Source organism: Canis lupus, chromosome 10, assembly GCF_011100685.1.
Source record: "Canis lupus familiaris isolate Mischka breed German Shepherd chromosome 10, alternate assembly UU_Cfam_GSD_1.0, whole genome shotgun sequence".
NCBI lineage: Eukaryota > Metazoa > Chordata > Mammalia > Carnivora > Canidae > Canis > Canis lupus.
In genome coordinates, this window is record NC_049231.1 from 9,036,619 (window position 1) to 9,064,601 (window position 27,983).

Sequence of the window (27,983 nt, forward strand, 5' to 3'; positions counted from 1 at the left end):
TTATTTATTTTTTCATGAGAGACTCAAAGAGAGGCAGAGACACAGGCAGAGGGACTCGATCCCAGGACCCCAGGATCACAACCTGAGCCAAAGTCAGATGTTCAACCACTGAGCCACCCCAGTACTCTTAATAAATACTCTCAAGATCATCGGCTGAGCATTAAGGATGGAGGAAAAGATAATGGGAATTGAGGAAAGAGAAGGCATAAAACAGTTGTCAAGGGGACGAGAAAAGTAGACTCCAGGCACATAGCCTGGCAGCCTGGCAGCATAAAGGACCCATCTGAGAGTCATAGCTTTGATTTTAGATTGAGTGCAATCAACAAGTTTTTATTCCCCACCCCACTTCCAGCTACATTCTGGTACATGGATGCAGAGCCCCAAATTAGAAAATTACAGCTAATCAGGATGGTAGATTTGTTAAGAGAGCTCAACAAAGGCAGAGAGGAGCAAGAGAATGGAAAGCATATGCTTTCCAAGAGAAGGATTATACAAATTGAGTGTGAACTTTACAGATGAAGAGAAAAGTAAGGACATCAAGAGGGTGGGGTCAAAGAAGAGGTGGCTAGACTTTGGATTTGGTATCCTGGTGAGGAGGAAGGATTGTTGGGGTCAGAGTACCCAGAGGGAATGCACTACAAAGACAGGTGGTGTGGTCAGACAGTAGATTCATGAACTAGAAATTACAGAAGTGGTGGTTATTGATAATGACAAGTTCTAGGGAATGATCATGCGAGTGACTGGCTGAAATGGAGTGGAAGATATGATTATTAGAGGAGAGAATGAGTCAAAGAACTGGGCAGACAGGGTTTTGGAAAGATCATTTGCTCAGCAAATATTTCAGATCTCCAAAGATTAAGATAGGATTAGTACTGGAGATAATTGCAGTGAGCAGGAGCTGTAGAGTCTAAAACCGAGAGAGAAGAATTAAGGTGGGGGAGAGCAGTGAAGGACAGCACCAGTGAAGAGCCATGAGTGACATAACATGATGACCTAAAATCCAAAAGTCTAAGGCAGTTTTAAGGAGTTGGGAGGGAGGGCAGCCCGGGTGGCTCAGCGGTTTAGCGCCACCTTCAGCCCAGGATGTGATCCTGGAGACCCAGGATCGAGGCCCACATTGGGCTCCCTGCACGGAGCCTGCTTCTCCCTCTCCCTCTGTCTGTGTCTCTGCTTCTCTCTGTGTGTGTCTCTCATGAATGAATAAATAAAATCTTAAAAAAAAAAAAAAGGAGTTGGGAGGGAGCATGGTCTGATACTGCCAACATTGAAAAATACCAGAAATTTCACGTAGTCCATATAGATTTCACATCATCTGGGATTTCCCATAAAATTCTTGCTTCTCTGTAAACCAGAAGATCTGGAAAAGCAGGCCTTGTTGACTGCTTCACTCAGTGACAGTGATTCGTGCTTAGGAGAGTTTAAGGTTGGCTCAGCAACTCCGTAGCTAACACTTGTATCTTTCTCTGTTGCTCAGTTTATTCAGGTGGTTCCTTTGAGAGGTATAGGGCTTCATCTTCAGATGGACGATATAAAGCTTAGCCATTTGAACAAAGGGATGTAGAAATGGCTTAGCCATTTGAACAAAGGGATGTAGAAGCCTTTGCCCAAATCGTGTAGTCTTTATCAATTTTCAAGTATATTTTGTGCAGAGAACCACTTGGCAATTCAGACCAGGGTAGGAGTACAAACTGATCGCGTATCATCAAATATTGGTCTCTAGGGGGCACCATTGCCAAAGGGTACAAATCTGATGGCTTTCAAATTGGGTGGCTATTTTCCAGTTGTAGAGGGCCATTGTCCCTCTACAGTCATAAAGGTCGGGATCTTTCTCCCCACTTTCAAAGCATCTCCTGTTTTTGTCAGTAGCATTTGCATCATGCCGGTGATGGGCTTTACAGCGTACTCCAAAGAATAGGTCAAGACAATCGTCAATTGTACTTAAACTCCATGTTGAAAGCAAACGATTCTGTCCAACACTTTGAAGCTTTGAAGAAGGAAAAAAGTAGTGACACAACGTCTTATCAAGAAAGCCCGGGGCAGCCGGCGTGGCTCAGCAGTTGAGCACCTGCCCCTGGCTCAGGGCCTGATCTGCAGCATCAGGATCCAGGCCCGCATGGGGCTCCCTGCATGAGGCCTGCTTCTCCCTCTGCCTACCTCTCTACCTTTCTATCTGTGTCTCTCATGAATAAATAAGTAAAATGTTAAAAAAGAAAGAAAGAAAGAAAGCCCACAGAAGAAAAGAATGTAGTAAAGCCAAGGAACCATACGGAGAATGGGCAGCCTTATGGACAAAACGAGAACAATTTTCTTCTGCTTTGTTCTCTCTTTTGTTTTCCTGTCGCTGGTTTTTTGTTTTTGTTTTTTGTTTTGGCGTCTCCCAACAGTCACTTCATATATGCACATTTGTCTGACTTCGGTATAAGTTGCAGGAAAAGGTGCTAACACCTTTCACATGGTCGTCTTCCGCCGAGTGATTATTTTCTTCTTCCAGTTTTCCTGGGCTTTCCAAGTGTTCCTCAGTAAAGATGCGCTGCTTTCTGGCAAAAAAAAGAAAGGTAGGGATCCCTGGGTGGCGCAGCGGTTTGGCGCCTGCCTTTGGCCCAGGGCCCGATCCTGGAGACCCGGGATCGAATCCCACGTCGGGCTCCCGGTGCATGGAGCCTGCTTCTCCCTCTCTCTCTCTCTGTGTGTGTGACTATCATAAATAAATAAAAATTTAAAAAAAATAAATAAAAATGTTGATCCTTTAAAAAAAAAAAAAAAGAAAGAAAGAAAGGTAGAGTCGGATGCATTTTGCAGGATGGCCTGTCGTCGTGCAGGCGCCGGCCGAGGGGGAGCCGGGGCGCTGCAGACCGAGGCCCGGGGGAGCCGGGGGCGCCGCAGACCGAGGCCCGGGGGAGCCGGGGGGCGCCGCAGACCGAGGCCCGGGGGAGCCGGGGGCGCCGCAGACCGAGGCCCGGGGGAGCCGGGGGCGCCGCAGACCGAGGCCCGGGGGAGCCGGGGCGCTGCAGGCCGAGGCCCGGGCACCTCGCCGGGCGGCGCAGTGCGTCATGCGGGCCCGCCCCTCGTGGGGCTCGGCGAGCCGTGCAGCCCGGGCGCCGTCGGGGGGGGCAGGATTTCCGCGGTTGTGTAAGCGCTGCTCGGGGCGCCGAGAGGCCTGAGCTCCGCGTCCCCGCGGCCGAGCCATGGCCTGGGCGGCGGGCGGCGGGGCCCGCGGCGCGCTGTCGGCGCACACGCTCCTGTTCGACCTGCCGCCCGCGCTGCTGGGCGAGCTGTGCGCGGTGCTCGACAGCTGCGACGGCGCGCTGGGCTGGCGCGGCCTCGGTGAGTGCGGCGGCGGCGGCGGCGGCGGCGGCGGCGGGGGCGGGGACCCGGGGGCGCGGGGACCCCGGGCGGGGGCGGGGGCGGGGGCCGCGGCGCGCATGCGCAGTCCCGCTCCGCCGCGCGGCGAGGCGAGCCCGCAGCCGCCCCCTGCGCCCCGAGGCGGGGCTCCCCTTCCCTCGCGGAGACCCTGGGCCGCGCCGCGGGGAGGCCACCTGCGCTCCCCGACCCTGTGCCTCGCGCGGTTCGGATGCTCGAAGCCTCCTCAGGGCCCCACTGGCCCGGGTCAGAGCTCCTGCTGCGGTCAGGCCCTGGGGTCGGCAGGGCACCCACCTCCAGGTGCCCGTCGTCATCACATTTCAGGTGACAGGCTAGCGTAAAACACTATTTTATTTATAATAATGCGGCTCCCGGGTTTCTTAATCAAATATCTCTGGCTTATTGACAGAGTTTCTGGCGTGGAGGTTGGTGCTCGATGGCTCGATGCGTCTTTTTATTTGAATCTAGAAAGTTGGCTTTAAAGCCATTGCAGGCAGCCATTGGGAGGGTGAGCAACTGCCTTTTGGAAGTCTCGAGTGTGATCCCTGGACATAATTCAGGGGGGAAAAATCTTTGTTTTGTTAAGTATGGGCACTTTTTTGTTAAATGTGATCTTCCATGATGCCACGTTTAATATTAGTTGAAAATAAACACGATTGTGTCCAAACAACTTAGCCTTGATTTAATGAAATAGCCCCCCCTCCCTTTTTTTTTAAACAAGACTGTCAAAAGACCTATGAGAAAAAAAGTTTTACTGTTGGTGAACTTTCTGGAATGTGGCATCAGGCTTCTAGTTATATAAAGATGGTTTATGTGTTATAAACCCTTAATTTTATTTTATTTTTTTAAACTCTAATTTTTTTATAAATCTTTTATTTTTTTATGTATGATAGAGAGAGAGGCAGAGACATAGGCAGAGGGAGAAGCAGGCTCCATGCACCGGGAGCCCGACGTGGGATTCGATCCCGGGTCTCCAGGATCGCGCCCTGGGCCAAAGGCAGGCGCCAAACCGCTGCACCACCCAGGGATCCCTTTAAACTCTAATTTTAAAGTGTGACCCTTATGTAAAAATGTCAGAGAAGAATACTTGACTCTCTGACTTCTAGAAAGCATAGAGATTCGCAGGATGCATTTGAGCAATAAGATCCTCCCACACCGGGTCTTTTTGAAATGGGTGACATAGGCAGTTTTAGCATCCATTGGTTTCCTGGAATTACTACATTCGCAAGAGAAAAAGGTTTTCAGTACAATCACAGGTAGTGAATGGGTCTAGGTAGCTTCATAAATGAGTTAAAGCATTTTGAAGACTGACAACAGAAGAACATATATCCCATCTGAAAGGGACAGTCATCGTCCCATGTCACTGCTGTTATTCAGCAAGTCCAGTCCAGTATTGCTGGACTCTCTCTGTCTCTCTCAGCATGGAAATCCAGATACTCATGCTTTACAGGGGTTGTGTCCTCTACAGCCACCCTGTGGGGTGGGTGCTGTTATCATCACCACTATTTTAACAGATGAGTGAATTGTGGTGTGCATTAATTCATACTGGCCCAAATGGACACAGCTCAGGAATAGCAGAGCCAGAATTTGAACCATGGCAGTTGGGTCCACGGCCTGTGCCCTTACCCGCAGCCACTCTACACTTCCTGACCATGACTTCCTCAAGTTCACAAATACTGACCATTCTTCTCTTTCTGCTACATCACCCAGCCTATAGTACATTCATTTCAGCCAATGAAAGAACAATTCAATGAGCCGTTTCAAACATGCAGCCCCATTTTTTCTAGCTGTGGAAATAAATAAAGACCCCCGAAATGAGAACAAGCAAAGGCTTTTTATTCAAAGCAAGTGAGTCAGCCATCGTCACTTGCATTTGACAGAGCCCCAAAGGCAAGCAGAGGAGTGGAAAAGCTTTCTAGTAGAAAAAAGTGAAGGCTTCAGGTCTTCCATTATTGGAGGCAGTTGGCAAAGAAGCTCTGGACAGGCCAACTAGTAGGGGGGCATTCTGTCTAATTGTTTAGGGTGCAGAGTTGGCTTTTTCCAGATGCTCCTAAATGGGAAGCAGGGGCAAAAATTAAGGAAGCTGGCAGTTGTTAATTAAGTCCTAACTATGTGGGACTGACTGCTACAGGGATTTTTGTTTGGCTTCCTGGACTAGTTGCTATAGATGCTAATATGACTTCCCGGACTAGTTGCTGTGTATAGTGGATTGGCATCCTGGACGGATTGATGCATGGTGTGGGTCACATTTCTATTTTTATATATAGTCTGGCCATTGTTCCTTTGTATATCCTTTCATAGGGGAAGAATCTAAAATTTCTGGTCCTTGATTCCCCAGCTATAGTTTGCTGTGCACATAGCGAGACTACATAGCTCGGGAAGGAGACCGAGGACAGCCCAGCTGCTTCATGAATTACTGGCTCAGCCAGAAGGCTAGCTGGGCTCAGTTCAGGGTGGTTGAGGGCAACTGCTCATTTTAAATATGCTGAGTTTCCCTGTTGGCACAGTGAAAGGAGAAAGATGGGAAGAGGTGCAGGGAGGGAACACTTGACTTTAGAAGGTAAAAGGGGAAAAAATTTTTTTAAAAAATTAAAAAAAAAGGTGAAAGGGGGAGTAACATCTTAATATACCAGTTATTTTACCACACTCTCACTTCTCCACTTAATTTTTTAAAAATCTTTATACATATTCTATGTCTAAATTCTTCAAATCACTCTTATCATGTATTGTTGTTAAGAGTAGTATAATCACAAGGTAATAATACACTCTCTGGTTGATGATGATTGGATGGTTCTGTAATGAAAGGAGGAGCCCAGACTGAAGATATTATGATTATTTTTTAGTCTAGAGAAGCGCACACTAGGATTCTCATCAGATGGTCAGACTCCAGAGCCTATGGTCTTTTTTAAAAAAAAATGTTTAAATAGGCTATTGTTTAGAACAGTTTTAAATTTACAGAAAGCTTGAGAAACTTGTACAAAAAATTCCCATCTCTTATACCTTTCACATACACTGTGCACTCAGTTTCCCTTGTTATTCACGTCTTACATGAGTGTGGTATATTTGTTACTGTATCGATATATTATTATGATTATTAAAGTCCATATGTTATTAAGATTTCCATCATTTTGTCCTAAGCCCCCCTTGTCTCTCCCAGGATCCCATCTGGGGATTACACTGAGTCATCCTGTATTCTTAAGGACCCTTTTTGCTGTTATAATTTCTCAGACAGTTCTTGTTTTTGATGACCTTGACAGTTTTGAGGAGTACTGGTCAGTACTGGTCTACCATTTTGTAGAATGTCTCTTGACTGAGATTTGGCTGGTGTCTTACTCACGATTAGAGTGAGGTTATGGATTTTTGAGAGGCCAGCAGCAGAGGTAAAGTGCCATTCTCATGACATCATATTAGGGGCACACACTATTTACCTGACTTACCGCTGTTGATGTTAACCAGAGCTGAGGTAGTGTCTGTCAGTTTTCTACACCCATACTCTTTCTTTCTTCTCCCCTCTCTGCATACTCTTTGGAAGAAAGTCACTATGTGCAGCCCACACTTAAGGAATGGAGAGTGATGCTTCCTCCTCCCTGAAAGTGGAGCAGAGCCTCTTGTTCTTTTGAGGACCATGGACTTTCTCCCATCTTACAGTGTTCTCTCTCTAGATCTTATTTTTACCCTAAGTTACCCCCCCCCCCCCATTTCTCTGTTCCCCTTAGGATAAAGTTCTGTAAAGGAGCTATTTATATTACAATCCCTCCATTCTCCCTTGAACCTGCTCCAGTCAGGCTCTTTCTCAGTCCCCACTGCTCCATTAAAATACCTCTCATCCATGGTCAAGGTGGCTAAATCCAATCATCAGTTCTCAATTTCCTCTATGATATGTGTGTGTGTGTATGTGTGTGTGTGTGTATATATATATAAAATATATATTTAAAATAAATATATATATTTAAAATAAATATATAAAGTAAATATAGGGATCCCTGGGTGGCTCAGCGGTTTAGCGCCTGCCTTTGGCCCAGGGCGTGATGCTGGAGTCCTGGAATTGAATCCCACATCGGGCTCCCTGCATGGAGCCTGCTTCTCCCTCTGCCTGTGTCTCTTCCTCTCTCTTTCTCTCTCTGTGTCTATCATGAATAAATAAATAAAATCTTTAAAAAAATAAAGTAAATATATTTAAAATAGATATATATATTTAAAGTAAATATTTAAAGTAAATATATTTACTTATATTTATATAAAGTATATATTTATATATTTAAATGTATTTATATATAAATATTAAATATATATTAAATATATAAAAATATATTACATATATTTATATATTTAAAGTAAATATATATATATTTAAAATAAATATATATTTTTTTTCCTATTTATTTGAGAGAGAGTGAGAGAGAGATCACAGAGGAAGAAGCCAACTTGCTGCTGAGTAGGGAGCCCGATGTGGCACTCAGTTCCAGGATCCTGAGACCATGATCTGAGCCGAAGGCAGATTTTTAACCGACTGAGCCACCCAGACGCCCCTTTAGTTTCCTCTTACTTGATACAGTTGATCACTCCTTCCTCCTTGAAGCACTTTCTTTACTTCTAGAACTTACACTCTTTATTTTCTTCCCTTCTTGCAGGTTTGTCTTTATCTCTCTGACCTCCTCGAGTACCCCTGGGATTAGTCCACAAAACCTCTTCTCTTCTGTTTATCTCCTATTCCCACTATTTTGTCAATTCCATCTATCTGTTAATTGCACCTTTCTAGCCTGGGTCTCTCTCTCTCTCTCTCTCTCTTTCTCTCTCTCTCTCTCCCCAACATCAGCACCATCTCTGTTTGTCTGCTTGATGGATGTCTCCGACGTAACAGCCCAGAAATGCTTCCCTCCACCAGAGTTTTTCCCCATCTTGGCTGGTGGCAACCCCATCATCCTTCATTCGTTCAGGCTGAAAATATTAGTCTTCTGTGACTTCTTGCTTTCTCTCACAAACCACATCCTGTCTCTCAGTATATATTGTTGACTCTGCCTTCAGGCTCTATCTAATAATCTGACCGCTTCTTAGCACCACTACCACAGCCATCCTGGTCCAAACCACCAGCAGATCCCACTGGATAATTTCAGCAGCCTCCTAACTGGTCTCCCTGCTACTGCTCTTGCCCTCCTCAAGTCACTTTTGAGCATAGCGCCAGTGAGCTAAAGTATACATGCAAAGGATGCTAGTATCATTGCCCCATTCAGAACCCCTCAGTGGCCTCCCAAAGTTCTACATGGCTTTTCTCACTTCCTTCTTGTTTGCTCCACTCCAGCTGCATTGGCCTCCTTGGACACACAAGGAACATTTTTCTTGCAGGTAACCCTGAGGGCTTGCTTCTTCACTTCCTTTGTGTTTTTAACTATTATCTACTCTGACCACTCTTTTAAAATTGACACTGCCAAAAAATAAAATAAATAAAATAAAATAAAATAAAATAAAATAAAATACACCGCCATGCTCCTTATGCCCCTTTCCTGCTTTACTTTTCTCCAAGTCACTGATTATCCCTCACAACACTTTAAATATTGTTATTTATTTGTGTTTTGCCCATCTAGAAATAAGCTTCAAGGGGGCAGGAGATGTTTTGTTTGCCTTGTTTCCTGCTTACTACTTTAGCATCTAAAATTGCACCTAGTATAGAGCAGATGTTCAGTAAATACCTGTGATTGAATGAATAATGAACAGGGGTCCGTTAAAAATCCAAAAACTTTTGGGGCAGGATATTAAACAAAGCAATATACTGGATTCAAGTGATGGTTCCTGCTTCTGGGGATTTCTCAATTTAATTTTGCCAATTTGTATAGGCCTATTGAAGTTTGACAAAGGAAGAAAGTATGGAGAGATAGTACTGATCATTGATGTAGGAAAAGAACTTAGGGTTTGAGCCAACAGCTAAGAAAGAATTCGTGAGACATCTTTGGTGCAAAAAGATGGTTTTTATGAAAGCACGGTGGCGGGGTGGGGTGGGGGGACAGGACCCTTGGGCAGAAAGAGCTGCACCGGGGTGATGAGGAGCGAGCAGCCCATTATATACTTTCAAGTTGGGATGGGGTTAGGGATAGTGTAAGTCTCTAAGGAATTTGGAAGCAAGGTCTCCAGGACCTTGAGGGGGGCTAGCTATTGTTCGGAAAATGTCATTTATTATCATCTAATTAAACTTTAGTCATGAGAACCTTCAGATGTGTATTGATGATCATATGCTTGGTGGGGAGGAGTGATTGCCAACATGCATCTTGGGGGGTTCAGAGATGGAGGAAATTTCTGAAGGAATTTTTTTATGTTAAAGTAGACTTACAGCATCCTGGGGTCGGGCTAAGATTGCCTTTGTCCTTAGCAAAGTATTAACAGTCGAGGCAGTTGAGTCCCTAGAGGAAGGTCACTCTGTCTGTTTCAAGGATTTATCAATGAGCTGTAGGCAGTAAGGGAATTTAATAATTTTTCTTTTGCCTTTTGTGTCCCACATCAATCATCACCTGGATATGGAATCACCCAGCTTCTGAGCTTCAGACTGAAATGCTGGTGTTGAGGATGAACTGTTCTTAAGTTTTCTCCCAGAGGTAGTTAATGTTACATCCTTACCAGAGTCTGGGATTGTGGGAGCAGGGCACATGGAAGGAGGTGCCCTAAAAAATCATGCTCTGCCCTGCCACGGAATAGGAGTGCTGCTCCCGTATGGGCAAAAGTAAACATAAGCTGAAGTGTGGACAAGAACTACTTCTTGGTAAAATTTATTAGCTGGTGGGTGTTAATGCAATCGTCTGGTAAGAGGAGTTGAGCCAACAACTTACACGTTTGGCTTTTTATTTGACTTCCCTGGGAATGAAACAGATCTTCAGTTAAATGTTCTTTTATGAGAAGGCCTGATTGCATCCTGTGTAGGAAGAAAGGAGGGAGGCATCTTTTCCTTTTCCCATCATATTATCTCAAAACAAACTGTGCAAGAACACAGTCTTAATTTACTAAGGGTTTTGACATGTGGTTATATGCAAATACAAAGATTCCAAACTGGGGTGTGTTACGATATTCTAAAAAACCCCTTCAGAGACATATTTGCATATGAAGAGTGATCTCCGCAGTTGAATTCCCCAGTGGTTAGCATTACCTAGATAGTTCTGGGCTCTCAAAACAAAGCCGAAAAGGAACTTTGAACAGTCAAATGATTATTAAGCAATCAGTATCTTCAGATAGACAAATCTCTGAACTTGCCAGCTGGACGTTTTGGCTTCTTTTACTTCATGCCAAGATGCCTTTCATTTTTTTTTTTTCCCAAGATGCCTTTCAAACAAAAGATTTGCCTTCTAAAAAACAATGTTTTAAACAATGCTTACCTATGGCATATTTTTCTTTATCTTTTTATGGGGATTGGTCAAGCTTAACAACACAGTTAGTCACTGAGAAATTTACTCTTTGTTTAGTACTACGAATAAACAAAGTTCTATGTTCCGGAAGAAAACAAGGGAAGGGGTAGAGAAAACTCTGAATATTGAAGGATATGACTCACACGTCAAGAGTCTGCATTCCCGTCCCATCACAATGAAGCTCTTGTTTTCTAGAATCTGTTGCAAATGCACTACACACTTTATGGATGCTAATAATACTCTTTAGTGGTGTTTCTATGCCGAATGCATCATCACTGAAGGAAAGCTGTTAAGGTTACACCATGAATCACCAGTTACAGAAAGAGAAAACCTATTTGGCTTCTCATCCTAGAAGCAGCCCATGCACGCAGTATCCATTTCAACGGAGCCCCGGTCAGTCTTACTCTGTCAACTATTACTATTAGCAAAATGCCTTTGCTTTACGTAGGCCTGGTACAAACTCAGAACCCCTTGACCCTGATCAGTGTTAGGACACTAAAACCTCAGCTCTTTTTGCATCTGTGGTGTCTCAAGTCACAGGATGAGAGAGCACAGAATCATGGTCTGTTGCACTTTTAAGAGGGAAATTCAGAAATTTAAAAAAAGGAAAAGGAAAATGGGGAAAAGAATTAGGTGGGAAGTCTGACTTGACAAGTTAATTCCAGATCTCTCTTGCAGTTATAAACCATTGCTTCTCTACTGTGAGAATTGTGAGCCCTAAAGCGTTTTTTTACCTTTTTAGGTACAAATATTTTTTGTGGGACTCTCCTGCTGCCATCGCCACCAGGTGGATCCTCCAAAAACTAAAGCTTCTGTGTTTGCATCCCCTTCTCAGAGATCTTCCATTGGCCTCATTGGCCTCGTTTACTTTCAGAAGAGAGTTTAAATTTGTATGCTAATGCTCAGGGCCTGTCTGTCACTCAGCAGATATGTAGTGAACATCTAGCAGGTGCCAAGTACATTCCTACGGAGGTAACACAGACTCCATGGGGCCTGTTCTCCTTTTCTTTAAAATGAATCCTCTGTTTTAAACATACTGGCCTCCTCTTTGCCCTGTCAGTCCTTTCCTTCATTTCTGGAGCACTTCCCCATCTGACAGACTTTTCTCTCAGAAAGTCTCTCTTGTCCCAATCCACCCCCACTGTAGAGTGAGCTGACAATGTAACCGAACCAATGAGTTCCTGCCTTGATGAGTCAGAAACACCACCAGGTTCAGTTGTCCCACAAAGAAAACTTATATTTGCAGCAAATAAGGAGATCATGGGGAATGACTCCCAGAGAAAGAGTGAATAGGTTCCTTTTGTTTAGGGTTAGGATGAATATTTAGATAGGGAAACCTTGTCATCCTAGGGAGAGGTGGGTAAAAGGCCACATGCCTATGGCCACATGCCTGTGCGTGCCTTGTGTGCTATGTGAATGAGGCTGAGGCTCCTCCTTGGGCAGAGATTTTAGTATTACAATGAGGTAAAAGTAATTGTAGGTCAGTCCAGATGTCACTCCATGGTCCATCTGCACGGTCCCAAGTCAGGTTTAGCTCAAGTGGTCTGTGTGGTCTGGGGCAGCAGGAGGTCTTGTCAGGGCAGAAGCCATCACCTGGGGTTGGTTTTGGGGCTTCCCTTGTCTGAGTAAGGGAAAAGTCGGAAAGAAGAGCTTAGGAAAAGATGTAAGACAAAGTATACAAGCAGGTGGGCATTGAAGGCCAGGTCTTGGGGTCTACATGGTGGCAGCGTCACACCATCATGCTCCTCTGTGACTGTGGTAGCCCACAAGAGTATCCTCTCTCTTCACATTATCCCAGAATCATGTCATGTCTTATCTCAAAGATTCAAAGTGGAGAGGGAACTGATTTCTTTTTAAGTTTATTTATTTATTTTTTTAGTACTCTCTACACCCAATGTGGGGCTTGATCTCATGACCCTGAGATCAAGAGTGGCACGCTCTTCTGACCAAGCTATCCAGGTACTCTTGAGAGAGAGCTGTTTGATTGATTGGTTGATTTGCAAGCTTTTTTTTTTTTTTTTAAGATTTTTTTTTTTTAAGATTTTATCTATTCATTCATGAGAGACACAGAGAGAGAGGCAGAGACACAGGCAGAGGGAGAAGCAGGCTCCATGCAGGGAGCCTGACGCGGGACTCGATCCCGGGACTACAGGATCAGGCCCTGGACCACAGGCGGTGCTAAATCGCTGCGCCACCCGGGCTGCCCCTTTCTTAAGATTTTTATTTATTTGTTCATGAGAGACACACAGAGAGAGGCAGAGACACGGGCAGAGGGAGAAGCAGGCTTCCTGTAAGGAGCCCGATGTGGGACTTGATCCTGGATCCTGGATCCCAGAATCCTGCCCTGAGCCAAAGGCAGACGCTCAACTGCTGAGCCACCCAGGCGTCCCTCAAAGGACATTTATTAATGAGAATTTTGAAACTGCTCAGTGGCTTGCCTAGAGTTGCACCATAGGTCAAATGAGAGAGCTTCTGCTAAACCCATATATTCATGCGTGTGTCCAGGGAATCACAAGGGCCCTCTGTCTTGACTGGTGACTTCTCTTTTGAAGACAATATAGCCTATGGGGCTCTGAGTTCATTCTTTTTTTTTTTTTAAGATTTTATTTATTCATGAGAGACACAGAGACACAGGCAGAGAGAGAAGCAGGCTCCCTTCGGGGAGCCCAATGTGGGACTCCATCCCAGGACCCAGGATCCCGCCCTGAGCCAAAGGCAGACACTCAGCCGCTGAGCCACCCAGGCGTCCCCAGAGTTCATTCTTTTATCTTGTTTTCCAGCTGAAATTTCAGTGATTTTTTTCCCTCCCCAGTATAGTATCAATAATTCCTTGAGAATTGGCCTCTCTTTAGAAATACTTAAAGTTTTAAACTTGGCTCAGGCTCCAGAAACCACTCCTTTAGGAAGCCTTCCATGATGCCCTCATCTTTTTTTTTTCTTTCTTTCTTTTTTTTTTTTTTTTTAAAGATTTTATATTGGTAGGCACTGGTAGCTACTAAGTCAATTTTTGGTTTACAGAAAGAGTTCTGGTTTCATATTGTGATCTCCATCAACTATCAGGATTTACTTATACTCTCAGCAAAAACATAAAGTTAAAGGAAATTGAATAGCCCAGCAAACCCTTGAAGGACTGAAAACGTGGGGAGAAGGGATGCCAGATTAGATCAGAAGATGTTTGCCTCTCTGATGTCTTCATTGAAATACTATCACTGGTGTAGTAGCTCCCTTCAAAATTTTTTAAAACGTTGGAGTCTGAAGTAGACTGACCACAGGGGGCTTATTGCACTTCTCTGATCTGAGCCCCTATTTGTCTTTTAAAAGGACATCGACCTTTGGAGAATATCATTGAGTCCTTGAGAGAGGTTACCTTGGTTACTGCTGGAGAGGAGCTTCCAAATGCGTGTGTGGCAGAGGAAGAGAAGGCTGTTTTCCATAACCAGTTATGGTGCTATGTTGAGGGTCCCCATGACCACACTCAGATGATAATTGGATTTTATCTACCGATGTGTATCTGGCTTCCAGAGTTTTTTAGATTTTCCAGAGGATAAAGTTATGAGGGGATGCCACAATCATCATCGCTGACTCCAAATCACATTGCTAATTTTAGTGTTCAAGATGACTGGGCTAATCTGGGAGTGTTGTCCCAGGAGCAAGAAAGACACCTTTTTGATCTGTCATTTGGTCTCTTTCTCTCTCCTTGGCCTTAAAATACACCTTAAAAATTGGAAGTTGTGCAGAAAGACAGTATCTTTTTTTTTTTAACCTAAAGAATCCCATTAGCTTGGGGTGTCATAAAAACTCATATACTTTCAGTAAGTACAGCTCTTAAGGTATTTATACCAGGCTTAAATAAGCCATATACACTGTTTTTGAGCAATTAAATCCTACTATCCCAGTAGAATATTTCCCCGATCCTATCCAGATATTAGCTTCTAATTGCTCAAAAATGTTCAGCAGCAAGAGAGTATTGAACAAAAATTTAAAGCAGCTTTCCATTAAAACTGCAACAACTGAACCTAACTATTGCAAATGAGTAGTTACACTGAAGGGAGAGGAGAAGAAGAACTAACCTAGGAACTTTGGGAAATAGGCTCTAACCTAAATACTCTTGGGCTGAGGGCAAAAAGAAGTGTACATAAATGCAATATTTGGTTAAAGTGTTTCTCCTAGGGGTATAGGTTAGCAGTTCTGAAAGTAGTAATATTGAACAAATCAGTAAAGATACTGTAGATAATGAGAACCAAGTTTCTTGCTATTTGGGAATACCGTTACAAATGAGGAAGGGCTAAAATATACCATGTAGTGTTGACTTAGAATCAGAGGTATCAATATAAAAACATGGTTTTGGTTTTGGTTTGTTATTTAAAGATTTTATTTATTATTCATGACAGACACAGAGAGAGGCAGAGACACAGGCAGAGGGAGAAGCAGGCTCGCTTTGGGGAGCCTGATGCAGGACTTGATCCCAGGACCCTGGGATCGTGCCCTGAGCAGAAGGCAGATGCTTGATCACTGAGCCACCCAGATGCCCCCCAAAACATGGTTTTTAATATGTATACAGACAGAGAAATTATAGGTGTGTGAGTTAATGCACATGTATTTCCTAGCTCTGTCTGCATGGAAGGCCTGGAAGCAATGGAGCCCTGTGGTAATGAGTGCGTGTAGCACCTACATCTTGTCTTCTAAATACATTATCTCATAAAATGAACCAGGACTCCTGAAAAGTAATTGATTCCAGGGCTGGGATGGGAGGAAATACATAATGAGCCCAAAGCATAGCATCTTATAGGGTCAGAAAATAAGGAAATGTTCCAAAACTGATAGGGCTTGTCAGAAGAGCACAGAAACCCACCTGGATGGACAGAGCTGGAATAATTGTAGCAACAAAGTAGAGAATAATAATTTTGGATTTTAATCTATAGAATAAGATAAACACTCCTGAGTCCATACTGATATAAGTAAGTTAATTAAATGGGGAAGAATGGATAGTACTTTCTTACAGAAGAATTACAGTTAGTGTATGTAGGAGGAGAAAGGGGAAATAGAAGATCACCACGAAGCAAAGACCACAATCATAGTTCTGATAGACAAAATCCACTGGTGGATGCAAATGTTTATGGGCAAAATCTAAGGAAAAGCAGGATATTTCCATAGTCTCAAAGTATCTCCCCCAACACAGTTATTTTACAGGGAAAGGTAATTTCATAGTAGAGGAACCTACTAAGGTGGCATATGCCACCATCACGAAGCAGTCAAGATCAGTATCGTTAGTGGTAGGACATGGGCATCTTGAACCTCTTGATACTATGTAGTGAGGAGGACACAATAGCATTTCACTGTCCTTAAAGATGAGGAAAAACTGAAGACCATGAGACTGGAGGTTAAAAAGTGGCAACAATCACACTGTGGAAAACTGGGTAGGATCATAGGCCAAAAAAAGGGCATTTGTAGAAAAACTGGTGAAAGTAGAAAAAGGTCTGCAATTTAGTCATCACTGGTCCTGGTCATTGTACTAGGGAACATAAGATGTTAATACTGGGGGCAGTTGGGTGGGCAGTATATTGCTAAAATTAGTTCAAAATAAAAATGATAAATAATATGAAATAAAACATACACCCCCGAACAAGTATTCCAATAAAAGTAAATTATTTTTTGGTTCTTCCTGTTGCAATTTCCACAGCGGAGAGACTCTTGAGCAGCTGGCTGGATGTTCGTCACATTGAAAAGTATGTAGACCAAGGTAAAAGTGGAACAAGAGAATTACTTTGGTCCTGGGCACAGAAAAACAAGACCATCGGTGACCTTTTACAGATTCTCCAGGAGATGGGGCATCATCGAGCTATCCATTTAATTGTGAACTATGGTAAACATTTATGATTCTTACGACCTGGCTCTCAATCCATTTTATTTGCAATATAACTTGTAAATGTAAATATTGTATCTTATTCGAGACATTGACTGGCCATGCTGTGTCATTGATTCCTGACCTGAGGCTTTATCTGAAGGCTTTCATTACTTTGTTTTTTTAGGACACTTTCTTTCCTTATTGCCTGAGTAAGCAACACATTCCTTTCTACCACTTCTTTAGTTATTATTTTTTTTTTTAAGATTTTATTTATTTATTTGAGAGAGAGAGCATGAACAGGTGGAGGGCCAGGGGCGTTTTAAATGTCAATGATCAGCAATTATTTTCTAGTTTTGACATGAAATCCATAGCTTTCTGCTGGCTTCTTAGGAAAGCCATTTTCTTTTCTTTTTTTTTTCAGGAAAGCCATTTTGAATCGTCTATTTTACATGACAATGAAGTATCATCTCCCTGTCTCCCTGACAAAAGGACAATGACTTTTAGTGCCTGTACTTCAAATTTTGTTCTGCACAATACTTATCTGTGATGTTTTTTCTTCTTCTTGACTAATTGCCCTGGCTAGAACCTCTAGTATGATGTTGAATAGAAGTGGCAAGAGCATTTTTTTTTCTTGTTCCTGATGTAAAGGGCAAAACATTCAGTTTTTCACAATTATATGTGATGTTATTTATCGGCTTTTCACAGATACCATTAACCAAATTGAGGAAATTCTCTTCTATCCCTTAGATCTCTATGACAGGTTACTGGGTTTCATGGGTTAGTTCTTCATTTGAACAATGTGCTATATTACATTGATTTTCGTGTAGCAAGCCAGTTTTGGATTCCTGAATGAATCCTGCTTGATTACGTCATATAATCTTCTTATATTAGTCTGCTAATATTTTGTTGGAATTTGTTGTTTTTCTTATTGTTGTGGAATATTTTTGCATCTATATTCATAAGAGATATTGGGCTCTAGTTTTCGTGTGTTGTTTTATCTGGCACTGGTATTAGGATAATATGATTGGTCTCATTGACCAATTTGGGAGTTGTTACTTCCTCTTCTCTATTTTGGAAGAATTTGTAAAGAACTGATTTTTTTTTTTAAATTTTTATTTATTTATGATAGTCACACAGAGAGAGAGAGAGAGAGAGAGTCAGAGACATAGGCAGAGGGAGAAGCAGGCTCCATGCAGGGAGCCCGATGTGGGATTCGATCCCGGGTCTCCAGGATCGCGCCCTGGGCCAAAGGCAGGCGCTAAACCGCTGCGCCACCCAGGGATCCCAAGAACTGATGTTAAGTCTTGTTTAAATGTTTGGTAGGATTCACGTGGGCTTTTGTTTGTGGGAAATCATAGATTATTAATTCAATCTCTTTCCTTTGCAATATATCCATTCAAATTATTTCTTCTTGAGTTAGTTTTGGCAGTTTGTGTCTTTCTAGGAATCTGTCTATGTCATTTCAGTTATCTAATTTTTTACATACAGATGTTCATCATATTCTCTTATAGTTCTTTTTATTTCTATAAGGTTAGTAGTTACGTCTCCTCTTTTGTTTTTGGTTTTAGTGATTTGAGTCTCTTTTCTTTCTTGGCTAGTCTAACTAAGGGAGTGTCAATTTTGTGATTATTCCAAAGAGCCCACTTTGGTTGCATTGGTTTTCTCTTTTGTTTTTATATTATTTAGTTGATTTATTTCCACTGTAATCTTAATCCTTTTCTTCCTTCTGCTTGCTTTGGTTTACTCTTTCTTTTGTAGTTCCTTAAAGTGAAAATTCAGGTTATTGATTTAAGATCTTTCTTCTTCTTTAAGGTAGACATTTACAGTTATAAATTTCCCTTTCAGCGCTGCTTTTTCTGAGTGCTGTAGTTTTGGTATGTTGTGTTTTTGTTTTCCTTCATCTCAAAGTATTTTCTAATTTCCCTTGTGATTTCTTCTTGGACTCACTGGTTATTTTTGGATTTGTTGTTTAATTTTCATGTATTGGTGAATTTCCCAAATTTCCTTCTGTTACTGATTTCTATTTTAGTTCCATTGTGGTCAGAGAATATGCTTTATATGATTTCAATCTTTCCTAATTTATTGAGGCTCATTTTATTGCACAAGATATGGTCTATCCTGGAGCTTATTCAATGTACACTTGTGAAATATGTGTATATTGTTCTGTTTTGGTGTAGAATGTTCTGTAGAATGTCTGCTAGGTCTATTTGGTTTATAGTTTGTTCAAGGAGGTCTGTTATTAATTGATAATGTTGTGTTGCCAGTTTTCTAAACAAAATAATTTTAAAAACAGAATGCAATCTAAGAAAAACTAGAAGATGAAATTAAATTTCTGTGGTCTGAATGAAAATGTCAGATGTGACAGCAAAATATTTCAGGATTTTCATCTTTTGTAGGAACCTACATAGGCTACCTCGATTCAAATAGGACAGAATTTACAGTGTACATTCAGGAAGGGGTGGTAGGTGTTTATGGTTGACGACACTTGCATGTACACACATACACATCTCTAATATCCAATGGCACAGAATGGGATAAAAAATAAAATACAAAAAATAAAAACTAACTTATGGAGATATAATCCCATGACTGTAAAACTTTAAAACATATGGGCAAAAAGCTTTTTTTCTTTCAATTTTCTGCTTTATACTTTAATATTTTTAACGATGTCTAACAGTAATTTAAGATAGGTATTTGTGTGTTAAGCATGTTTGCATAATGCCTGATGCTTAGAAAGCTATTCACATATGCAAATTTATAACCATTCAGAGAATGAAACTGAGATTTAGAAATTAACATTCCTAGCAAAGTGGTTTTTTTCACAGTCTAAGGAAGAAAAAATGTGCTTAATAAAGACATAACATTTTTCTGTATGTAACTCCCCTATTTCTCTTGCAGGAGCAGCCTTGAATCCTTCAGAGCAGAGTCATCAGAGAGATGGATTTCCAAACATGTTACCCAAGGTAGAGTGTATGTGCATAGATAATGAACCTTGAACTCCGTTGCATGTATAATTGAGCATGGGGAATGAAATTGTCAGACAGAAAAATGCTGGATTTGCAGGCACTTTTTCTAAAACCAGAAAAACCTTAGCTCTCTCATTACTCTTTGTTTAGTTGAGGATTCAGGAAATTAGAGATTTGTGAGTGTTTGAAAGAGTGAAGAGCTTTCTCCTCGCAGTGATCTGTCATAGATGAGGCTTAGAACTATTAAGAGCGCTGTGAGCTATGCATTTGTCTTAATTCAGCTTTTAATTTTCCTGTTCTAGTTGGCATTTTGCATGTTACTGTTGGATTTTATTGGAGCAAATAAATTGGCAGTGATCATTTTTTTATAGCAGTAGAAGTCATTTAAAATTGAATATAACCATGACATTGAGTTTTTGCAGTGGTATGGAAGACTTAACTGTATATGACAATGAATACTATTGAATTAAATAAAGTAACTTTGCTTTCTACTAGCTTTCTTCTAAATTAAATTCTACTCTATTGCACTGTATAGTCCAGGGGGAGCTTTGGGTTTCTGTTACGGTTCTGTTCTTTCTAGACTTATGAAATGGAATTATTTCAGTGTGTATTTCCTCTCTTAGGAAACAGCCAATGTCACAACGGATAATGTGCTTACTCCTAAACATAATGAAAAAGGTAAAAAACTTTTTTTTTTTACTTTAAATCATGCTTTGCTTTAAGTTAACTTACAGGGAGGAATATCCAATAAACCTATTAGCTGTTCATTAATATGCAGGTTTAAAAAAATATGCAGGTTTAGGGTCAAATTTTCATGGATATTGAAATACTGGCAGTTTTGACCGACACGGAGCTCTGATGGATGATATATTATGGTTATATTAAAAAATCCCATTGGCCAATGGAACATAGTGGTCTCTTCCCCAAGGGGTGAAATTTGCATTTTTATGTGTCATAGGAAAACATTTAAAAATTACATTGGGTTTTATATAGTTTTAGAAATTTTCATAGCCCTTGTGGAGATCTTTAGAGATGTCTGTAGAGCAATGCTGAAGGTCACTATGAAAATCCCATTATTTTCCATATCAGCTTTATTACTTTATTAGCAGGGAGAATAATTTAGTTCTACCTGGGAATCATTCTGATAAACTTTAATGGCTAGTTAAGGCTGCTTTGCCTCAGCTTTACCATTAGATCTGCATGTTTTTTGGTTCAAAAAGAGAATTAGAAAAGTTGGGTAAGGTTTTGATCCTTTAAGATTTAACAATAAGATCTACATCAAACACCAAATGTGGAAATACAGCCAAAATTTGGCTCTGAAGGATTTTGCTACGCTTTTCCCTTTGAATATGTATGTGATTACCTTTTTAAATGTTTTCTCCCAATCTCTGCTTTAGATGATTTTTTGAAAAGCTGAAGCATCTTCCTAATTTACTCTGAGGAAGTAGTTCAGAATTTAGAGGATTTGGCTCATGAAAAATGTTTCTATCGGTCATGCTTGGAGAATATTGTTTAGTCATAACAAAATTTCCACTTCTATAGTTTTAGAGTTTTTTTGTTTTTAATAGTTTTAGGTTCATAGTGAGCTAAAAGCAACCTATTGATCTAATGATGAAGAAATAGAACTTTGGAAAAGTTTCCCTAACTACGTTCTTTGGCTGACCTCTTTGGAAGGATGATAGAACCACACGGCTATTGTTCAGAAATCTAAAAAGCCATTTGCTCTGTGGAATGGTGGGTGCCAGACACAAGTAAAAGTGCAGAGAGCATATGGTGGGCTTTTGGTTTTGGTTCCTGGGTCTTGCACGGCTGGCTTTCTGCTGAGCTCTGATGTATTTCTAATATGGAAGCCCTGGTTCTTTATAATGGTGTCATTGATTCTTAAAAAGAGAAAGAGTAACTTATCTTCTCCCCACTTTCCTTCCTAAGGAATATTGTTTAAATCCTCCATCAGCTTTCAAAACATCAGAGATGGAACCAAAAATTTCCACAAAGACTTCCTAATTGGAGAAGGGGAGATTTTTGAGGTATACAGAGCGGAGATCCAAAACCGAACATATGCTATTAAATTATTTAAACAGGTATGGAAAGAATTACTATCACAGGATATCAATTCCATTTATTTGCTCATATTTCATACTAGAATGTGTCATTTTTCATCAACATTGAAAGGAGGTATATTTGAAAATAAAGTTTCATAAATGGAAATAAGATATATGAGCTCAGGTGACGGGAGAAAAGACTGTGAAATGAGTGCCTGTCTTGCAGGAATGTGGAAGTGAAATTCTTCCCATCCCCAGATGTGTCGAAGGAGGAGGACTTTTTCTGAAAAGCCTTGTAGGACCTTTGGCACTTTGCTTGTGCTGGTCTGCTCCAGTTTTCTTGCTCTTTTTAGGATGGGCAGGGTCAGCCCCAGGTAGCTTCACCGGCTAAGCCACAGGCTGATATTAGGTGCTACTTTATAAATTGTCATTTATCACAGTTCAGGGGGGCTAGAAAGAGGAGGCCTCAAGTAGGAAGAGCAAGGAAATGAGCAGAGTAGGAGTTTCTGAGAAAGCTGAGTGGCTGCAGCCAGTAAAGCAGAAAGGTATTGAGGAGTCAAACTCAGGAGTCAGGAGGATACTGGGGTGCACACATAACACCCTAAAGAGCTGCTCTTCATGTTCTGCGTTGTTAGTCAACAGTCAGTAAACATTTATTAAACTCTCGCTGGGCTGGGTGCTGAGCAAGGATGTATAGGGTGGAATTCTATCCTCAGGGAGCTCAGTCTTAGGGAGCAAACAATCAAGTAAAGAAAAGATTAACCTGTGGAGTGAGAAGTCCTTGAGCAGAGATTTGTGTAAAAGGAGGCCACAGGAGCATAAACAAGACAGCCAGAGCAGGGGCACATCCAGCACCCAGAAGAGTGCCTGGCACAGAAGGACTACCCGATAAACATTTCTGCAACACACAAATGGAAAAGTGGGTGAAAGGAAGTTACCTTTCAGCTGGATTTTGAAAGATGAGTAGAATTTTGGCAGGCAGCGAGGGACAGGAAGTGCTTTCTGGGGGAAGTAATAGCTGGCCCAGCAGCCTGGATGTATGTGTGTGATAGCATAGGTCTTTAGAGTAACAGATCATTCTGTGGAGGAGACCTGAGTGTGGGGGTGCGGGTGGGAAGGTGGTGGCAGACGATACTGGAATGACGGGTCACGCCTGTGGCTGGTTTCTAAGTGGGAGAGTGAAAGGACTAGCCTTGTGTTTTTGAAGTAGAACTTTGATTAAAGGTTAGATGATGGGCTGGAAGCCGGCAGAGGCATTGGAGGAGAGATGGCAAGGGCTAGACTGGAGATGAAAAGAGGGATTTTTCAAGATGTGTGATAAAGACATGGATGGGACCTAAACTAATGTCCTCAATCCTAATGTTAGAGTCACCTCGGGACCTTTTCTGAAATGCTCCTGTCAGCATCAGGTTAGGTCAGAGTAGTGGTGGTGGTGGCAGGCATCAGCATTTTTAAAAAGCTCCCCAAGTGGTTCAGGTGTGCAGCCAGTGTTGAGACCCACTGCTGTGAGCCAGGACAGAGGCCAAGAGAAGGTGTGTCTAAGAAATGAGGTGAAATGGACCAAATCTCATGGTCAGTTAGATAGGACTGGGGAGGTAGGGAAGAGGATGGAGCTAAGCCATCCCTTCTCTGCAGCTTTGATTACAGGGCCCCTCTTTTTTTCTTTAATTATTAATCTGATTTTTCCAGTTCCCTAAATTGCATTTTACCCCACTGATTCTATATGGGCGCTTCAAGATTCCTGAGGACACAAGAGATGAGACCATTGGGTACCTCGGTGGTTCAGTTGGTCGAACATCCAACTCTTTCTTGATTTCAGCTCAGGTCATGATCTCGGGATCATGAGTTCAGGCCCCTGTGTTGGGCATGGAGCCTACTTTAAAAAAAATTAAGAAGAAAAAAGAAATGAAACTTTTTACTGGTAAAACCATTCAACAAAAAGAAGGTGGTTACTCTGGAGGTGGTCTAACTGAATGAAGCTTTTCCTAGGGCCATGTGTCCCGGCCCCAGCTGTATGTTCTTTCAGGGTTGACCCCCAGGGCTACCTCCCTCCCCAAAGGCTCCAGCCTTCTACTTTCCTCTTCTCTCTATGGCTGCCACCAACTCACACTCCCTTTGGGGAGATTTTTGGTTTTCAGTTTTTTCCTTCCAGGGGTCTGGTTTCAGAATGGAATGTCATTGCCTTTAGATCTCCTTTGTTTCCTGTCCCAGAATTCCTGTCCCACAATGATCATTTGCTTGATTGCCTTCCGGTATGGTTTTGGTGACCCTCCAATGTGCAGCCACAGCATCATAGCATTATCTCCTAATACTGATTTCTTCATCCACCTCTCCCAATGGACTAGATGGTTTTCTTTGAAGAGTCTTATTTATCTTTGTATCCCAGAGCCTTCTTACAGAGCCTGGCCCATGGAAGTTGCTCAATGAGTGTTCATTAAGTGAACTGAATGACGCATGTACGTCCTTTTGATGAATGTAGTTGCTAATCTCTAGGAGTAAAAAGACAAGAGCTGACAAAGTTACCAAAGACTTAGAGACCGTACAAAGTCCTAAGTGCATGCATGTGCGCACACACACACACACTCATCAGGAAAGATGGGATAATTTAATGAAGACTTAGCCACAGAGCATTTGTTTTTTAAAGAAATGTGGTTTTGTAATATTGGGACATTAACTCCAGTAACCTTTCTTCAAGGGACTGAAGTGGGGGAATGTACAAGATGCGTGAGTTAGGTGCGTACAGATCACCTGGAGCTCTTACAGTGTTGATTCTGATTCAGCAGACCTCGTAGGGACCTGATATTCAGCATTCCTCGCCAGCTCCCAGTGAAATGATTCCTCATTCACAGATCAAACCTTGAGCATTAAGAGTACTAGGTTAGCATGAACACAAAAACTAACCCCTTCATTTTTCAGATTAAGAAAACAATGACCTCAAAAAAAAAAAAAAAAAAGAAAACAATGACCTCACGGATATTAAGTGACACAAAGTCACAAATATTGAGTGTTAGAAATAGGACTGAGACCCAATCCACCTGGCTCCCAGGACAATGGGTTTTTAAAATGTAAATTCTCATAAAACGGTCCTTGAAAATGATTTGTTAGCCTAGTTTATTGTTTCTGACTTCCTGGATTAACTTGGAAAATAGCTTCCAGAATTCCTGTTGGATTTCTCTCCCTTTCTTCCTGAGAACAGAGCTCTAAAAACCCTGCCCTGTCTTTCAATTTACAAATGATAGAAACTTACAGCTGATGGAGCCTAAGAATATTTAACTCTTTCTTAGTAGAAGTTAGGACCTGGAGATGCAGAGACCTGCCGGGACATAAGGGTTAGCAAGCCATCAAGAACAATACCAGGTAGAGAGTAGGTGCTCATACAATATCATCAAATTCATTAATTTATTCAGTAAACTAATAAATAATTCATATTTATTCAATTACGTGTCAGGCACTGGGCTAGCTTCTGAAACTCCTTTGAAGTAAGGAGTTATATTTTTCAGTGTCTTAGTAAGCCCATTTTTTTTTTCAAAATTAATACGAAGGTAAACTGGAATTGTCATATCCAAATGACCCAAATGGTAAATGCCAAATTAGTAAAATCACTTCTAACCAGAATGCAGCCAAGACAAACTGGATTCTCTGTGAGATCAAGTGGGCAGGTTCTAGCATGGGATTTTATTTAAATACATATATAAAACTTTTGAATTTATGAAAATGCATACAGAATATGGTAAAAGGGTTTGAATGTAAAGTATAGCAACGTGACACGTTGCATGAAAGACTTCGAACTCAAGAGCAGTGGTTCTCAATCGGCTGGGGAGTTGATGGATTTTTGCAAATCTGATGACAGCTAAGGATCCTTTCCCCAGAAAAATGTTTATATGCATTTACATCAAAAACATCAGCTGTGTTTCAGGAAGACTAGAGCCTGGGTTAAGAATCCCAGAATTACAGATCCTTTGCTTAATTTTCTTTTCTTATTTTTCTGTGTGATATTTAGGAGAAAAAAATGCAATGTAAGAAACAATGGAAGCGGTTTTTATCTGAGCTTGAAGTTTTACTACTGTGAGTATATTTCGTCTGCAAGTTTTCCCTCTGTGCCTGGTTTTCATCTTTTTGCATCTTTGATTCTACAGCACAGTGCTTGGCATGGCTGGCATGCAATAAATGTGGGTTGGATATTTGAACATTGGGTATGTTTTTGACATCTGCTTTCGCATAGTCCTGAGAATATATTTTAAAATAGACCATTCACACAATTCACTTGAACACATTTTAACAAGAAACCGTCACCAGGAAGTGGGTTAAATCATGTGCGACTAACATGGCTGAATGTAAAATAACTCCTAGAACATTAGAGTTGTATATATTTTACCATTTCCCCCTTCCTTAGAGACATTTTAGTCAAGAAACTGTTTCATCAGTATAACCCTCTTCAGGAAGAGAGTTTAGACAAAGAAATCAAGTGCTTTTGATGTGCATATTATTTTCTGGGAATTCATTCATGAGCCTGGGAGTCCTCAGAGACAAACTAAAATGACTTCATTTTCATATATATTCATATCTGCAGCTGTGCAGCCTTGCTCATCGAAGGCCCTTAACCCTATAGAGCTCACTCATCACCCTTTATGAAAAGAAAATGTTCTTTTCAGATGTTTTCTAAAGCAATATGTGAAGTGGGTGGTGGAGGAGGCATTGTACTACATCCTTCTTTTAGGCCCCAGACCAGAAATCAAAATATTAGAAGTCTAATCATAAAAAACTTACTGCATATCATTTAGTCAACAAATAACTAAAACCCAAATCATAATAGTAGAAGCTTTCTGTATTTAAGTTTTATTTATTTGTTAATGCATATATAATAAGTCGGAATATTTCAAAATTCCAAAAGTGCCAAAGGGTAAACCAAAAACAGACTGTTTTTCCCCACTATTATCTGTAACCACCCAGCTGATTTCCCCAGGGCAACAGTTACCAGTTTTCTGTATGTCTTCCCAGAGATAACTTTATGCATGAGCATGTATGTATTTAGTTTTCTTATTTTCACACCAGGGGTAGCAGAGATACATTGTTCACTTTGCTTATTTTGATATTCCATTGTATTCAGTCTTGTAATTTAATTACCCATTCTCATATTGATGGAGTTTTAGGGTTTTTTCCTAATCTTTTAATATTAGAAAGTCACGATGCTGCAATAAGGAAAGCTTGTCTGTATGTTATTTTGTACCCGTTTGAGTATATCTAAGTTCCCATAAATATAATTACAGGGTCAAATGGTTATATGTGTTGCATAACACCAAATTCTCCTCCAAAAGAAGTACCAATTTACACTTACAGCAGGCATACATATGAGTTCCTGGCTCCCATATTTTTGCCAATATAGCGTTTATTCTTTACTTTTAATTTTTGCCAGTGTGCTAGGTGAAAATGGTTTCTCAGTATGGTTTAAATTTCTTCGTGTATTATGAGTGAATCTTTTCACATATTAGGAGACATATTTCCTTTCTGTGAAATATCTGATGCTATTCTTTGCCCATTTAAAAAAATATTAGGCTATTGGTATTTTTCTTAATGATCTGTAGGAGCATTTTATATATTAGAGAAAATTAGTCTTAATCTCATGAAATACAAATATATATATATATATATATTTACCAGATTGACATTTGTCTTTGCCTATTCTAGTTTTTGCTCTGTGGAAATGGTTTTAATGTAGTTGAATTTAATCTATATTTTCTTTTATGGATTGTGGATTTTATATCACAGTTTCAAAGACCTTCTCTAGTGAAAAGTTATAAAATAATTCTACCATGTTTTTTTCAAGTACTTTTATGGTTTCATTTTCTACATTTATATATCTGATCCAGTTGGATTTGTTCTGGAAGGTATTTATATATGACTTTAGAGAGAATTAACCACTCTATGATCTTGAATATTCTTGGTGTGCTATTATTATTTATATTGCTAATATTTATTTAGTTTTAGGCTTTATTCCAAGTACTTTACATTCTTTAATCCTTACAACAGTCCTGTGAAGTAAATACTCTTATCCTCATTTTGAAGATGTGGAAACGGAAGTGGATCCCACCTTTTTGAGAAGCTCCAACTCCTTTCCTAAATCATCTTCAGTCTCCTTCTCAGATATTTATTAATGAATAAATCAGATATAGCCCTCTCCTCCCACAACATGCTGCCTGGGGTGGGGTTAGGAGAGAAGTACATAAGTAAACAGGCAATTTCAGTAAGCGAAGTGGTGAGATGAAGTATAGAGTGCTGAGAGAGGGGAGCGTGGTAACCTGGGAGCTCCAGAGAAAGTCACGTCTAAGCTGAGACCTGAAGATGAGTTTTTTTTTGTTCAATATTAAGGGAATTTCTTTTTTTTTTT

The 27,983-nt window shown here is 41.0% G+C and overlaps 1 protein-coding gene across 1 annotated transcript in view; it reads left to right on the top strand.

Annotated features, from left to right (window-relative positions):
- The first annotated feature begins 3,185 nt into the window (after positions 1 to 3,185).
- Positions 3,186 to 27,983, top strand: part of IRAK3 (interleukin 1 receptor associated kinase 3) — a 45,565-nt gene continuing 20,767 nt past the window's right edge. The window contains exons 1-6 of the mRNA XM_038549565.1: positions 3,186 to 3,324; positions 16,426 to 16,608; positions 19,489 to 19,553; positions 20,180 to 20,234; positions 21,486 to 21,637; positions 25,599 to 25,663. Of these exons, the coding sequence (XP_038405493.1) occupies positions 3,186 to 3,324; positions 16,426 to 16,608; positions 19,489 to 19,553; positions 20,180 to 20,234; positions 21,486 to 21,637; positions 25,599 to 25,663 (659 nt within the window). The remainder of the gene's footprint in view (positions 3,325 to 16,425; positions 16,609 to 19,488; positions 19,554 to 20,179; positions 20,235 to 21,485; positions 21,638 to 25,598; positions 25,664 to 27,983) is intronic.